This window comes from Physeter macrocephalus, chromosome 11 (assembly GCF_002837175.3).
Source record: "Physeter macrocephalus isolate SW-GA chromosome 11, ASM283717v5, whole genome shotgun sequence".
NCBI classification, from domain to species: Eukaryota; Metazoa; Chordata; class Mammalia; order Artiodactyla; family Physeteridae; genus Physeter; species Physeter macrocephalus.
Window position 1 is genome coordinate 82,745,574 of NC_041224.1, and position 16,395 is coordinate 82,761,968.

A 16,395-nucleotide genomic window follows, 5' to 3' on the forward strand; every position below is an offset into this window, starting at 1 on the left:
TGTGAGGATTTGCAAGGTGGCTGTCCCATTGCACAGATGGTAACACAGATCCCTGAGAGCCTGTGTGATCTGAGATGGTCACAACCTGTGGTGTATCCCAGCAGGATGCACATTCAATTATTAGGGGAGCTATAAAGAATTCAGAAGCTCCAGGCTGACGCCTGAGAAGTCCTGATTCTGAGTGTGGCCCGGGTCTCAGCACGCTTTCAAAGGCTCCGCAGGGGACTCTAAGGTGGGTCCAGGTTTGGGAGCCTCTGGCATCACCCAGGGGCATCTAGAATGCTTGACAGGGCACAATGCTCCTCTTCCACTGGTCTTGCCTTATTAATAATCTGGATCTCCTGCTTTCATGCAAGGGAAACCACTCAATGAATAATTTGTATCTCTTGATGGAAAACAGAGATACAACAGAAAACATTGTTTTTATTTATAGTGCTTTACCCGGGATTACACAACTTTACAAACGAATATGGTTTGGAAATTGCTGAAACCTTTGCAATTACTTACCCCCAGAGTATTTAAAAGCAAAGAGAGCCCCCAGAAAGCCCATAGATAAACTCCTCTGTGGATGAATTAATTTCTAACTAATTATGAGAAATTACTACTGATTATTAAACATCACTCACAGAATCTTTATTATGAATAATTTTGGTGACTAATTGAAGGAAGATGAAGGAAATCCTTTTCCCCCCTGGGTGAAGGCGCATTGTTCCTGCCGAGGTGAATAGTGACCTCCCAAACATATGTTCACCTCCTAACCCTGGAACCCGTGAGGTGCTTTACCTGGAAACAGCATCTTTGCACGTGTATTTAAATTAGGGATCTCGAGATCATCCTGATTACCCTGATGGGCCCTAAAACCAATGACAAGTGTCCTTATCGGAGATAGGAGAGGGGGTGCACAGACACAGAGCGAAAGGCCACGTGAAGACAAGGCAGAGACTGGAGTGACACGGCTACACGGCAGGGAATGCCTGGAGCCGGCAGAAGCTGGAAGGGGCAAGGACAGATTCTCCCCTGGAGCCTTCAGAGGGAGTGCTCAGAATTCTGGCCCCCAGAACTATAGGGTAATGCATTTCTCTGGTGTGAAGCTACTGAGCTGGTGGAAATTTGTTACAGCAGTCCGAGGACTTGCGCTCCACAGGGCTGCTGACCAGGGGTGAGTAATGCAGGCTGGCAGCTGTTGGGGTGTAAGATGAAGGCCGAGGGCCCAGCCAGGGGCCCTCAGAAGAGGCCCTGAATGAGGGGAGGCGGAACGGTGGTGACAGGAGTCAGCTCCTTCAGATGCTTTCTCAGCTGCTAGGGCCCCAATCTCACACCTCTCTACTCCCCACACTTCCTCAGGCCCCAAATCCAAGCCTCAAGAACCCGGGGGTGGGGCATTTTGACAGTGAGCCCACCTGAAGGGGGAAGCTCCCTGCTCTGTATGGGGACTCTCTTGGTGGCTATGGTCAAGGCTGACTGCCATGCCCCAGGGCCCTGTTCTCAGCTTCCTCTCCATGATGATGGGCTGGGAAGGTGGGCTGTGATAGTCAAGGCTTTCCCGTCTGGTCCTGGTTACTGCACTGACCTCATCACCCCCATTCCCTCCTCCTGATGAGTGCTCTAGCAACACAGCACAAACACCAGACTTCAGGGCTTCCCTGGTGGCGCAGTGGTTGAGAGTCCGCCTGCCGATGCAGGGGACACGGGTTCGTGCCCCGGTCCGGGAAGATCCCACATGCCGCGGAGCGGCTGGGCCCGTGAGCCATGGCCGCTGAGTCTGCGCGTCCGGAGCCTGTGCTCCGCAACGGGAGAGGCCACAACAGTGAGGGGCCCGCATACCGCAAAACAAACAAACAAACAAACTAACTAACAAAACCCACCGGACTTCAGGCAGCAGCTTGGCATACCTGGCAAACTCCTAATTATCCTTCAAAACCCATTGCTCCTGGCAGGCCTTTCCTGGCCAGCCCTCTTAGTCCCCTTACAAAATGGAGTACTCTCCTCAGTATGATCTATCTCTACCTATTTATATGAGGCAACGCCGCCTAATGTGTACATCACACTGCCCTGCTCTATCTTTGTTACATTTGTGCCTCCTGCCAGCATGTCTGATTCATGTCAGCGCCCCTGGCTCCCAGCACAATGTCTGCAAGCGAATGGTTGGGTTATACTGACCACTCTTTGCTGCGTCTATCACAGCTCTGTCAAAGTCAAGTGGCCCAAGTGCTGACATTGGAATCCCTTCCTTACAGTTCCCCATTCCTGCCACCCAACAATGACTGCACTGCTCTGGAAACAACACTCTGCAAAGATCAGGACAAGAGCTGCTCTCTGGCTAAAACAGACCTCTCCCTTTGTGGTTAGGTGTCCCATCGGCTCCTGGGTCACCTGATGCCCAGTTGTAGCTTTTCTTCATGTCATCAGGGAGTGGCTGCCTACTCAAGCCACACGGGCTGTGGGAGGAGACAGCTGTCCAAAGACAAATGGGAGGACCATCGCCGCTGAAAGGGGATGGATGCCAGGCAAGGACTGCTGCTTTGGGGTCCTCTTGGAGAAGCCATCTGTGATCCCCGCCCCCCCACCCCCCGCCCCAGGCTCTCACTGCTGCTGACCCAAGAGCCTCACTCTCTCCAAACCCAGGACCTCAGCCAGTTGCTTCTGTCACTTCCCCGGCCTGAGTCACCGCACACGTGTGCTGGGCTGCCGGGCTTGCCTGGGGTTTTTATTTCCAATTGATCACTTAGAGCTGAAACCTGCCTCAGTGGGAGGTAAACATTTTATTTCTATCCTGACTTCTTTAGATGATGGAGAGCGGCAATTTGCCAGCTTGTGCTGAAGAAGGCCAAGTCTGTCTCTTGTCCTAGAGGTAATTACCACTACCTGATCCTCAGAGAGAGCGTTTGGTTGTGTCTCCATTTGGCCGAGGCTGGTTGGATGTTGCGCTTAAAGCCTTCATTACTTCTGTCAACAACAGCCGGCGACGAGGAGCCATTTATTACAACTTCAGCTCTGGAAGGGGGGAAAAAAAAGAGGAAGTGGGGAGACATGATCTGTTAGCAAGCCAATGACAAGTCTAATAGTTTTGTTTTCGCACAAGCTTGAATGTAAACTTCTTCGGAGGAGCAAAATTGCAGTTATTACCTGAGAAGGAAAGGAAGTCTATTTATCTTCTAGAATGCACCAACTCTCTCCCTCAGGTATTACCTACATATATTCTGGGAGACAGGAAGGGGGTGATGAACTATCTTTCTCCCCACCCCCAGCCCCCGATGTTTCCTCCCAGTGAAACCTAGCCGTCACTGTTGTAACAGTAATACTTCTTCAAGCCGCTTTTGTGAAACTCTGAAGAGCAGTTGCATTAACAACCAAGTATCATAAGATGGTTTACAAACTTAATAAAGAGGAAACAAAAACTCATATTGGGGCAAATGGGATGTAGCTTTATCTCATTATCCCTCGTTTGTAAGATGCCACTTCAAACATCTGTCTAGTTCCAGAGTTATCTGTGCTCTGTTTCTCTCTCCCACTAGACTGTAAGCAGGGGAGTTCCCTCACTCATTTCTATATTCCCCAATGGCCGAACATAGCAGGTGCTAAATAAATAAGTGTTTGTTGAACTTGAATTTGAATTTGACCTTGGGGTGTGCCTGGATGGATGAAGTTGCTGGCTGGCTCTGAACGCCCGGGGCCAATCATAATTCTGGGTGCATACCATCTTTCCACCTGACTCAGGCATTACAGGACCCGCTTGAATTCAGATGTTTGAAATCTATGCTAGTAGGTTTCTATGAAACTAGGTTACAATTACATCTCAAAAGGCAGTGTAGGAGCCAGCCTGCCTCTGCCGGATGCACACAGATGCATGTGGGTCACATTGCGAGTTCCTTTTGTCTGTGCTGACAGCAGATTCTCTCAGTTAGAATGATAAGTGGATTTCTGATGCCAAATTCTGGAGCTTTAAAGAATTCAAACCAAACAACTATGTCCTCTGCATTTATCTTGGAACAGCCAAGTTAAAAAAGATGAAATCCTTTTAACAGGTCTAAATCCAATGCTCTATTTTGCTTTTTGTAGGTAGAAAGGAATTTATTTTGGGGTGCACTTTCTCCCCACATACCTCCATTCCCAATATTCCTGACTCCTCTGGCTGATATTACTTGACTGGGATTCAAAAATCTGTAACTTTTGCAGAGAACAGAAAATTCAAGGGTTTTGAGTAAGGTGGATGCATTCCTCCAGCCTGCAGGCTTAAAGGGAACCTATGAAAGGAAACAAAAGACCTGACCCTTTGCAATTTCTGCTGTTTTCATGAACAGAAGCAGAGGGTGTAGTGAAAAGATTTCATAAGCTGTGTGACTATGGGCAAATCACTTTATCTCTCTGAGCCTCAGTTTCCCCATTTATAGAAAGAAGGTATAGGAGAGGAAGATATGCTCTGGATGGGGACTGGGCATGGTCCAACCATAGCCAGTGGCAAGCCTGAGTTTGTTGGCTTGCAAAGCGTTTGTTCACACTCCTGTATCAAGCTGTCTTCTGGCCAAAGACTGTCATTCGAGGAAACACTCTTAGAATTTAGAGTGCGCCTTCAGTAATCAAGGTTAACATTTCTGAATTGACTTCCTAAATATTTTTAAGAGGTCTCAGCAAAGTTCCTGAATGCTCTATTTTCCATCTTTACCTCCTGGACAAGCTATCTACCGCAATGAAATTGGGTGAAAGTCCTGCTTCCTTTCAGAGTCTCCATTATTCGGCAAAAATTCAAGTTACGAATAAGCTCATTGGTGGCTCAAGTGTCTCCAAGTGAGTGGGCTCTTTTGCAGAAAGAGACTCTTACCCATCTGAATTTTCTATCTCTGCAGCCTCTAGAGCTTGGGCCATTTCACCCGCTCTTCTATCGACAGCTCCCCCCACCCCACAAAAGTGATTTGGGAAATGCAAAGCCAAAGTGAAACGAAACAGATCTCTTTGCTATTTGCTAAGTAAGAAGGGCACCATCCAGCAAAGAGGAGAAGCAGATTAATAGCTGCCTTACAGCAAAAACAAATGAACACAAAATCTAATTTACAAACCTATTAGATTTGCTATGTAAGCTGTTCACAGCTGATCTGATTGTATCTCTGCCTCCAGAATTCCTGCAAGACAAAGGAAATGCATTATTTATAAACCCAGCTCTTCTTTGCAAAGCCCTCTTCAGTTGCCAGGAGATCTCACAGCCCGCCTTGGAGAACTAGAGAGGGACTGTGAAATCTCACCTAGGCCTCTCCAGAAATGGGCAACCTCCTGGCCCAGCCACAGACCCAGGCATTTTCAAGGAAGTAGACCTCCTAGATCCTCCCAGGCCTCTCACTTGAACATTGTTTCAATTCTCACCAAGGTTTCCAGTTGGGAATTTCATTTGAGCTTTGAGACAAACTCCTTTGTCTCCTCTGGTTAATCCCATAGGCTAGCAGGCTTGAGCCTGACTAAGCACCTGCTGTAGCATGACTCAGTATTTCCTTTAGCCTGACTCATCATTTGCCCCTGGTCTTCGCTGGCCGTCACTCACCTGTGGTGAGACGTTGTCCATCATATTATCTCCAAACTTGAGACATCAGAAGTCCAACAGAGGCAGCAAGACTGACTCAACCAGTGCCTCCAACCAAATGTGAGAATGATTTGCTTTTTGGGGGCAGGAAAAGTAATATTAAGTGGTGTCACTTTACCAGGGAGCAGGAGATGGGTGAGTAGCGGGGTCCTTGGCTTCTTCCTCTGGAGGAAAAGTTTTTGGAGTAAAAGCATTCTAAGGCCCTTTCCAGCCCCACCATCTCTTCAGTTCTGTCAGATTCCATTCTGGATGGGGGCCATGAAGTTTCACCCTGCTTTGCTAATCACACTGGGCCAGGGGAGAGATGAATCCATCTGCCTCTGGTACCCAGCCCCCTTTGTGCTCGGTGTGTGTTTTTTTTTGTTTGTTTGTTTTTTTGCGGTACGCGGGCCCCTCACTGTTGTGGCCTCTCCCGTTGCAGAGCACAGGCTCCGGACGCGCAGGCTCAGCGGCCATGGCTCACGGGCCCAGCCGCTCCGCGGCATGTGGGATCTTCCCGGACCAGGGCACGAATCCGTGTCCCCTGCATCGGCAGGTGGACTCTCAACCACTGCGCCACCAGGGAAGCCCTGTGTGTGTTTTTTTAAAAGTTGTATGTGAGACTAATTATTTTTATTAAGTTAAATAATTTTTTCACCACTGATTTATAGGATATGTGGTTTGAGGAGATATTTCTTCACACTTTTCTCATTTTTTTCTTTTTTGGAGAGCTATAATTTTTTTGTGATTTTATTTTAATTTTTGAATTAATTTTTATTGGAGTATAGTTGCTTTACAATGTTGTGTTAGTTTCTACTGTACAGCAAAGTGAATCAGCTATATGTATACCTATATCCCCTCTTTTTTGGATTTCCTTCCCATTTAGGTCACCACAGAGCATTAGTAGGGTTCCCTGAGCTATACAGTATGTTCTCATTAGTTATCTATTTTATACATAGTATCAATAGTGTGTATATATCAATCCCAATCTCCCAATTCATCCCACCCCCCTTTCCCCCCTGGTGTCCATACGTTTGTTCTCTATGTCTGTATCTCTATTTCTGCTTTGCAAATAAGATCATCTATCATTTTTTAACATCTATCATTTTTTAAAAGTTCCACCTAGCCTTTCAGCCAAGGTGTTGGTACACTCCAAAGAAATAATTAAAATCACTGCCAAAGCTGTATATTTAAAGAATCCTGTGATTTAATAAGAACTCTTTGGGGGAAGTTCATGCCTAACTCCTCACTGGTTTTAAATCTGGATTTTTCTATCTGCTTTCTTTAGGGTTCACATACTTGTAGATATAACGTTGTGTGTGTGTGTGTGTGTGTGTGTGTGCGCGCGTGTGTCTTTTCCTGATAGACTGAAATGTCCTTTCAACATTATTTGGCAACAGGAAATATTCTGCCTCATAGCTGGATGACCAGGCAACAGGAAGTGTGCTATGACTCACCCAGTGCCTCATCTCGGGTCTCCCATTTCATTACACACAGTCTAATTCTTAATTACACAGAGTATCATTGGTCCTTCACATTTAAATCAATGCATAATATCTCTTTTTCATCTCTCTTCATTTACCCTTGGGATGGCGGCATTCTCACACGTCTAATTCAAGGGTCTGGGAATATCTGGCCATCTCTGGCCTGTAACCATAATCTACTTAGGTCAGCGCCCAAGGGCTTTCCTAGGCCTGCTGCTGTCCACATGACGCTGACCTTTCACATGTCCTGACCCTGACCCCAGTCCTCAAAATCAGCACTCCTTGTGGGAGGGAAGACTTGCTGGGCCAGATATTAAGTCAAGTACAGTAATTAAAAGTGTGGTCATAGCTCAAGACTAATGAAAGTTTATTGGAACAAAAAAGATTGTCTAGAAATGCTGCACATGAGAATTGATGTATGATTTTAAAAAATCATTATCAACGAGAAATTCAATAAATGGTTTGAAGTAGTTGATTAATAATCTGGAGGTGAGTTGGAGGGAAATCATGTAAGTGTTCCCTGACTTATAAATTTCAAGTGGACTTAACTAGTGTTTCTCAGACTTTAGTAATTCTCATATTCCTATCAGCAGTTTGCCATATTTTGTTTATCACCCATACTACTATCTACTTAAGTTTTTAAATGGACTCATCTTTTAAAAACTTCTTAACCTACACAACGCCATCCGTGAAAATATGGGTTTGATATCATGATTATATACTCATTTTGAAAAGAACACAAAACCATTACCACAAAAATATTTATCAATGGAATTCCTAAAATCATCTTACTTATTACCAAGGATACTTATAGCACCTCTGGGGAAGACTGAATTAAACAGTTAAGGCAGCCCATACAAAATTGGTAAGAAAATGGAAGAGGATATTTATCAAATCTTGATGAGGTATGAGGAATATACATGAAGGACTTTTAAAATTCAGAAGTGGAAGAAGAAATCCTAAGAGAAAATACAGACAGATTTTTAAAAATCTTCATAAAAATTTAAAATTCTGCTTATACAAACAGCAAACCTCAACAAACTCTGTTCAGCATCTTTCTTGAAATCTGAGAGGACTCCAGGTGAGGTGAGCAGTGAATCTGTGCATCTATCTGGTTTAATGCAACCAGGGGTTTGGAGAGGACTCAATGCTGAGCAACAACTTCCTCCTGCTTTCTCTTCTCCTGCCTCCAGGTCAGGTCCTGGGGAGCATCCAGTCCTGCTGACTTGGGCACCACAAACCATGCACTTTTTCATACCAATCCTTCCTCTAACTCTGGGTTTCCCCACCTCGGCACTATTGATATTTCAATGTTGGTGTTGGGGGTTGGGCAGCTATCTGTGCACTGTAGGGTGTTCTAGCTGCATCCCTGGCCTCTACCCACTTTATGCCAGGAGCAGCCCTCCCCACACCCCCAAATTGTGACAACTAAAAATGCCTCCAGACATTGCCAAATGTGCCCTGGGGCAGGGAGGCAAAATTGCCTCCATTTGAGAACCTCTGCTTTGACGTTTGTTTTCTACCTAATGTCTCTGAGAAGATGAATCCCCTCCATCAGCCAACCCGTCCCATCACCTTCCTATGCTAAACTCCAAGCCCAACACCTGTGCTTCCCCTCAAAATCATCTTAGTTTTCAATTCTCAGCCACCTTTTCCTTCTCTTCCTAAAGCATTCTATTACAGCATTTGTCACCTTTTCATATTTAATTATTTCATGGAATCACAGATGGGAGACTTTAAAGAAATTTTGTCATTGACATAGTCTAAACTCCTCCTCTTATAGTTGAAGAAACCAAGGTCTGGGGATTTGGTTCTGGTTTCAGCTTCCTCAGCTGCTCGCCACACTAGAAGGGAAGCCCCTGGATCGTGTGCATTAACCATGTCTTTTATTTTCTTTATCTGATGCTTTGACATCTGGGACCTTGCTGACTGTGGAGGGACAGCTCCTCTCAGGGTCAGCAAATTCCTAGAGATAGTAAACAACCGGCCTGGGAGTGCACCTTTCAAATACAAATCAACTAATCTAGAGCCCATACCCCTGCCACTTCCCTTAGGGGGATCTTATTCTCTGGGCCACTATCCACCTGCCATAATCACCTGGAGCTAGGTACCAGACATCTATGCATCTATTTGATTTAATATAACGAGGGGTTACAGTTGTCCCAGGCAGGTAGGACAGCTCCTATGCCCCAGAGTCTGCTGAAGTTATCCAAACTAGCCAATCGTAAGCCTGCTTACCCTGCCTCACCCTTCCTTCCTATGGAAACCACAATAAAGGCTTTTGTCCACAGTTCCCCCGCCCCTCCCTCCTTAAGTGACCTGAAGCTACTCCGTGTGGCCCTGCATGATGTGGTGTGCCACCCCTCTTGGAATCTGGGAGTATAACAAACTACATTTTCAATGGTGGTCATCTCCTGATCTGTTGGCCTGACCATACCTAAATAATAATAAAAACTATATTAAAACAGGGGCACCCTGTTTTGTTCACCTTCCCAGCCTTGCATAGTACTTTGTCCAACTGGGGCTCAGTGAATCAAATCTAACTTCAGTGCTAAGTGGGACTTTTCTTCCAAAGTCTTCCCTGAAGTTTGCATGCTGTGTTCACACATATTACTTATACCTGTACAAGACACAGTTTCACCTCTCAGATACCCAGAGAATGGGGCAGACCGTCATTCAAACAAACTCAGGTTGGGCTTCCCTGGTGGCGCAGTGGTTGAGAGTCCGCCTGCCGATGCAGGGGACGCGGGTTCGTGCCCCGGTCCGGGAAGATCCCACATGCCGCGGAGCGGCTGGGCCCGTGAGCCATGGCCGCTGAGCCTGTGCCTCCGGAGCCTGTGCTCCACAATGGGAGAGGCCACAACAGTGAGAGGCCCGCGTACTGGAAAAAAAAAAAAAAAAAAAAAAGAAACTCAGGGTGCAGATGTTTGGCTCAAAATGAATCACATGAATTGGCAAGGGATTTTTTTTTCTAATTAGGTTTTGCCTCCATTGTTATTAAAATAAGCTTACATCCCTTGTGATTGGGGAATGCTGATACCTGCTTGGTTGAGTGACAGAGGAAGACGATCAGGTGAGAAAAATTTGCTAAAGATAATTCATCAACTTCTGAAATCATAGAGACAAAGATGCTTAGGTCATCCAAATGAGGAAATATATGGGAAAGCTCTTTGCACACTATAAAGAACTCTATAAAACAAGGTATAATATTAGTAATAATCACTGTCCACTTGACCTTGCCCAGTATTCTCAGCCATAGTGAGGAGGGAGGTTGATTACTCCAAAGCTCTACATTTTAAGATGTCAGTCTCCTTTCCACCATGAACACAATACTCTTTCCGAGCAGTAAACTAAGACAATAAATAAAAATAGCCTGTTTAAAAAAAATAATAACAGGGACTTCCCTAGCGGTCCAGTGGTTAAGACTTTGCCTTCCAATGCAGGGGGTGCAAGTTCGATCCCTGGTCAGGGAGCTAACAGAAGCAATATTGTAACAAATTCAATAAAGACTTTAAAAGTGGTCCACATCAAAAAAATCTTTAAAAAAATAATAACATGCATAGTTGGATTTGTTGTCAGTGAAAAGCAATTAGCAAACCTGAAAACTGCATTTCTGTTTAGCCTCTTCATCCAAGCCCAGTTTTTTTTGTGTGGTACGCGGGCCTCTCACTGTTGTGGCCTTTCCTGCTGCGGAGCACAGGTTCCGGACGCACAGGTTCAGTGGCCATGGCTCACGGGCCTAGCTGCTCCGCGGCACGTGGGATCCTCCCGGACCGGGGCACGAACCCGTGTCCCCTGCATCAGCAGGTGGACTCCCAACCACTGCGCCACCAGGGAAGCCCCAAGCCCAGCTGTTTTATAGGTAAGGTCATGTTTCAGTGTGCTGGGGTCTCATAGCTGTGTTAGAATCTCCCATACCCTTGGTTCCTCACTGAAGAGTCAGGCTCAGTAAATGAACTTTCAAGAGCTGAGAGCTTTAATTAAGAGTGCGGACCCAGCTTAAGCAGTTGATTAGCCCTGAGAATAAAAGATTAAACTAAAACACAATTCATGAATTTGCAGATGATTCTTCCTTTACAGTTTTGGGAAGATACTGAACGTGTGCTTTCAACTTGTGCATATAAACCGCTGGGGTTCCTGCCTGTTGATCCTCCAAGGACACATTATAAGTATGTGGCCCCACAAACACATGGTAGGGAGAAAAGAAGGAAAAGGATGATTTTCAGTCATTCACGTGAACAGAGCAAGGGATTCCAACAGGGTTCAAGGGTGTTTTTTAAAAGACTTTTTCTTTTTTGTGGTAAAATATACATAACATAAAATTTCCATGTTATCCCTTTTTAAGCGTATGATTCAGTGGCATCCAATATATTCACAGTTTTGTGGAGCCATCACCAGCATTTATCTGTAGAATTTTCTCATCACCCCCAACAGAAACTCCATACCCATTAAACAATAACTCCCCAAGCCCTCCTCCCCCAACCCCCTAGTACTCTATTCTCTTCTTCTATCTCTGTAAATGTGCCTACTCTAGATATTTTTTGTAAGTGGAATCATACAATATTTGTCCTTTTATGCCTGGCTTCTTTGACTTAATAAAGTATTTCAGGGTTCAACAATGTAGTAGCATGTCGGAAGCCTGGCTTTGGATGTGGCCATTCTCAGGAGCTAGAATATCACAGAGACGGGGGAAGGAAAGTCCCTTCCAAAGTGTTTGTGTCTGGATCATTGAACACCTGTGATTAGGACAGGAGCAGAGGTCCCACCAGCTGACAAGTGCTTGGGGCTCAAGAGCTCAGGGGCTCTCCTGCCCAGAGCATACTTGGCTAGGAACTTCCTGAATATTTGCTGGCAAATTGAGCTTTGATGCCCATTTCCTCCTCCATTTGAAGAGCTGGTTGTACTTGGCCAAGTGCTCAGACGGGCAAGGGGGCACCTGCCTTGGTTGGTCCAGGGCAGATCCAGTCACAAGGCTGGCAATGAAAGTATCTTCAGTTTCCCTGGCACAGTGAGAAATATGGTGCCCTATCCTTTGGATTGGGCCAGTTTGAACTCCTGAAAAGACTCTGTCACAGGGTCTTTTTCATTCACTCTAAGCAGAAGGCAGTTGCACAGAGTCCTTGCCCATAGGCTTGGGAATACGTTTCAGGTTGGTCACTGTGCAACCATCCCCTACCACCTGGGCACCACCTCCACTAGTGGAGAACTGCCAAGCTTCCCAGTCATACTGGTCTAAGCCATCTTCAGTGGATGCCACTAGGTAGTCCTTGATGAAGGACTTGTACTCATTCACCAACTCATCAGAGTGAAGTAATGGCTGGGGTCATCAGGAGACCCAAAGTTCAAAGTCATACTTTCCAAACTCTAAGAGTTAGATGCTGCTGCATCTGTGCCATTCACCAGCCTTTCCCATCACATTCCACAGCAACTCCAAGGCCCTGAATTCTTTAGGATATGAGTTGGCAAACTTTTCCTTAAAGGGTCAGACAGCAAATATTTTAGGCTTTGTGGGCCAAGAGGAAAAATTGCAGATCTTATGCAGATGAAGATACTTAAACAACAAAAGAGAAAACAAATTTCGACAAAGTTCTTATTGATGAAATTAAAACTATAATAATAATGATTGAGTACATTATTTTGGGTAACAGGTCTATTAATAAGAAGAATGTAATTCTTTTGGGGGGATAGGACTTTAGTTAATTGAGGTTCAAAGTTAGTGTTCCTGTCATCATGGTAGAAAGGTGGCCTCATTCTTCTATACGGCCTTCCCTTGCTTCTCTGAAACACTGTTACCTTCTGTCTGGTGAACTCACCGGATTGTGTTACCTGAGTCTCTCTTTTGGACTTACACTCTATCCACCCTAACAGTGTTGGAGAACTTGTCATATGGGGAAGCAATTTAAGAGCAGAAGCTCTGAGATAAGACTCCCAGTGTCTGCATTCTAGCTGAACTAATCATTAGCTGTGTGATCTTTGACTACTGCTAACCTATCTAGAAGCTTCCATTTGTTTCCTCATCTAAAAAAATGAGTAATAGTATCTACTTCATGGAGTTTTTATAAAGATTAAGTGAGCTAATGAGTGCAGACATTAAAACAGTGCATGACATATTATAAAGCACTTGGTATTAATGTTATACTTATTTTGATTTTTTTGCAACCCTTTTAAAACGTAAAATCATCTCGGCTGGAGAGCCACATGAGAACAGGTAGCTACCCGGCTTTGACCTGTGAGCCGTGCTTTGCTAACTCCTTCTCTAGGATGTTAGGAGCAAAATGCCCCTCCACAAAGCATCTTTGCCACATTTCTGATGACATCCTTCTGGTTGAGGTAGGCTTCTGCTGCCATGAGCACGGCTTTCCTGAAGTCACAGCTCCAACAGTGAGGATCACAAACTCCTGTATTGTCGGCTCGTTACACAGTGAAAGCTGGAACCGGCCAGTCACTGCCAGCCAGGACTCAGTGTGACGGTACAGGGGCCCCCTCTCAGCAGCTTCAGCTTTACAGGCAGCAAACGACACTTCTGGTATGATGTTCGCACCAAATTTAGGTTTATTCCCAGTGCCACCTGTGTCTGACACCAGTTTGTTACCCTCCTCCAGGTCCACCCACTCAGCTTCCAGCTCTTCAGGACAGGTCTAACACCTTCAATGATGTGCTCAACAGTCTTTGAGATGCCTTTTCCTATTCAGCAAGTCTTATCATGGCGCTGGAGCTCTTGGACCTCACAGACAATGAAACACTGCTGGGCACAGAGCTCCGAAGAGACCAGTGTAGGTTTCAGCCTTGACCATGGCGTTTCCATGACAATTGAGACCTCTGGCTTCTGTGGGTGTTGGAGGTGCTAACAGGAGGGTTACAGCAGCAAGCTCATGGGCCTCTGTCTTCTTATGCCCACCTCACTGAATGCTCACCTCCTTCTTCTGCCATCCCCTCTTCCTTCACGTTAAACATTAGCTTGGTCTGATGCATCCGCTGGCTGTAATTTCAGCAAACTTCTGTTTGTTAATCAGCTTCCATCAGTGTACAAAAAGGTACCAGCTCACTCTTGGCTCTTCCTTATGCTCGACCTCAGAAAACATTCGTGAGAACAGAGGGCTTTGATTCCAGCCAATTTCCCCTGTCTCTTATACTAGTCATCTGCACATCAGAAAAGTAAACAAGCCACTTGGATGCCAAGCATTTCCCATAACACTTATTCCTGATCTTTTCTCTTTCTCATCATGACCAACAACCAGGAGAGAGACCATATAATTTATCATCCAGACCAAACACTTTCGCAGTAAACCGAGGCACCAGCCAGAAACGATACATGAACTGGGATGACCAACTCCTGTGGTATTGGTCCTCCTCCAATATACACTCATTTTATAAAGGAGACAGACTTTATAATACAAAGACTTCTAAGAGAATGCTGCACATTCCAAATCCAGACCACTCAAAACCCCAGAAACCAAGGCAGTTAAAACTCAGAGGCGATACATATCTATCTATGCAGTTGGTTGAACAGGAGCTGGTGAAAGCTGTCAGTAGAGAAGACTTCTCCAGTAAGTAGTTCATGGCTATAGAGCCTTTTCTGAGTCCCACCCACCCCCATTCTGAAGACCCTTCTTTACAGTGAACCAGCGTCCCTTGACCTGCCTCGGTGTCCTGGTCACACCTGCAGCAAGGTTCTTCCTACACTAAGCTACCACTGCAGCTTCACCTAGCACGTGGCTTCACCACCAGCCCCTAGACTGGGGCCAAGCCTAGGACAGGGTCCTGCTCATCTCTGCATTACCATGGAGGGGTGGAGGTCACATATCTCCTGCACATCCAATGTGCTCCAAAGAGGACCGCTGAATGAATAGATGAGTCAGAAAAGCTGAAGCCATCCCTTCGCTGTAGAGAAGAGGATTCAGCCCCCGCCGGAAGCATGTCTCGGGGAGGAAGAAGGGAAACCCCAACCTCACTCCCACCCTCACTGCCCACCTACCCACACCTGCCAGGAGTGCTCCAGATCCAGGGCCTTTGCATTGGCTGTTCCCTCTCCCTGGAACATTTTTCCAACAGATACCCCATGGCTCACTCCTCCCTTTCCCCCTTTTTCAAATGTTGGCTCAGATCGGACCTTTTCAGAGTGGCCTTCCCTGACCATGCCATTTAACATAGCATCTGCTGTCCTACTCCCCCCACTGTGGCCCTTCCCACTCCGATCTCCTTTTGTCTTCTCATCACCATATCATGTATCTTGTGTATGGTCTGCCTCTGCCACAGGAGTGTAAGTTCCATGATGGAAGCACTGTGTCTATCTTGTTGATGGCTGCACCCCTAGCGCCTGGACATCATCAGAAGTCAGTGAATATTTACAAATAGAAGGAAACTGCCTCCTCCCGTCCTTTGTTACAAGAAGCCAGCTGTCCTCTTATCCAAACCCAGTACCTCCACCTGTGTTCGGAATTGCATCCCTTCCTGCCTTTGGCGATGCTTATTCCATCAACCACTTCTTCTCTCTTCTCCATATATTTACAGCTTCCTTTCAGCTGCGTAATAATTCTGGTCTTTATCTTGGACCTTGTATACGTCAGACTCTGTCCTACGAATTTTATATTACTTCATTTAAGCCTGACAGTAGCCCGAGAATGCAGAAATGATGATCCATTTCTACCTGAGAAGAAACAGAGGCACAGAGAAGGGGAAAATCCTGCCCGGGGCCACACAACTACTAAGAAGGGATGTCAGGATTTGAACCCAGCAGGCTGGCTCAGACCAGCGCCTTATGATTCTGCCATGTCGTTGGCTCATCCCCACTAGCACTTATATATATGTTTGCTTTCCTCATCTTCAATAAACGACCCGACCTTCCTTTCATACACCCCTCAGCTACTTCTCTGTCTCTCGCCAGCACTTCGCAAACTTCTACACTGTGATTCCTTCCTCCACCCTGTCCCCCTACCACTCCATTCTGGTTCATGACCCCAACACTCTATCAAAAGCACTCTTGTATGAACACCTTGTGATGGGCATGTCTGTCCCCATCTTATGTGAACTCTATCAACATTTGGTGGCACGTCCTCCTTCCTGGATAAGTAAAGTCGGGACTTCCTGGTTCTGGTCACAGGGTGGCCCTGGACAAACCTTCTCCCTCTGGAGGAAATAAGCTACTGGGAAGAGACATGATAAACGATCCCAAGTGAAGAGAAGGGCTAGAGTCCTCAGGGCATCTTTAGGATTCCTTCTGGCTCTAAAATCCATTCTTTTAAATCATGCTTCTCTCAACACTTGAAGGTTCCATTAATAACGACATAAAATCCCTCCTTGATTCTTTCTGTTCCCCTGACAGAGGGTGCCCCCCAATTAAAAATCTCAAATTTTCTCTATATT

At 45.8% G+C, this 16,395-nt stretch overlaps 1 protein-coding gene across 3 annotated transcripts in view; it reads right to left on the bottom strand.

Moving 5' to 3' along the window:
• Positions 1-16,395, bottom strand: part of ST8SIA2 (ST8 alpha-N-acetyl-neuraminide alpha-2,8-sialyltransferase 2) — a 65,267-nt gene that overhangs the window by 25,440 nt on the left and 23,432 nt on the right. For all 3 annotated transcript variants that reach the window (XM_028495247.2, XM_028495248.2, XM_024114958.3), the window contains exons 2-3: positions 5,055-5,117; positions 2,866-2,994 (exon numbers count right to left, since the gene is read on the bottom strand). In XM_028495247.2, the coding sequence (XP_028351048.1) occupies positions 2,866-2,994; positions 5,055-5,117 (192 nt within the window). The remainder of the gene's footprint in view (positions 1-2,865; positions 2,995-5,054; positions 5,118-16,395) is intronic.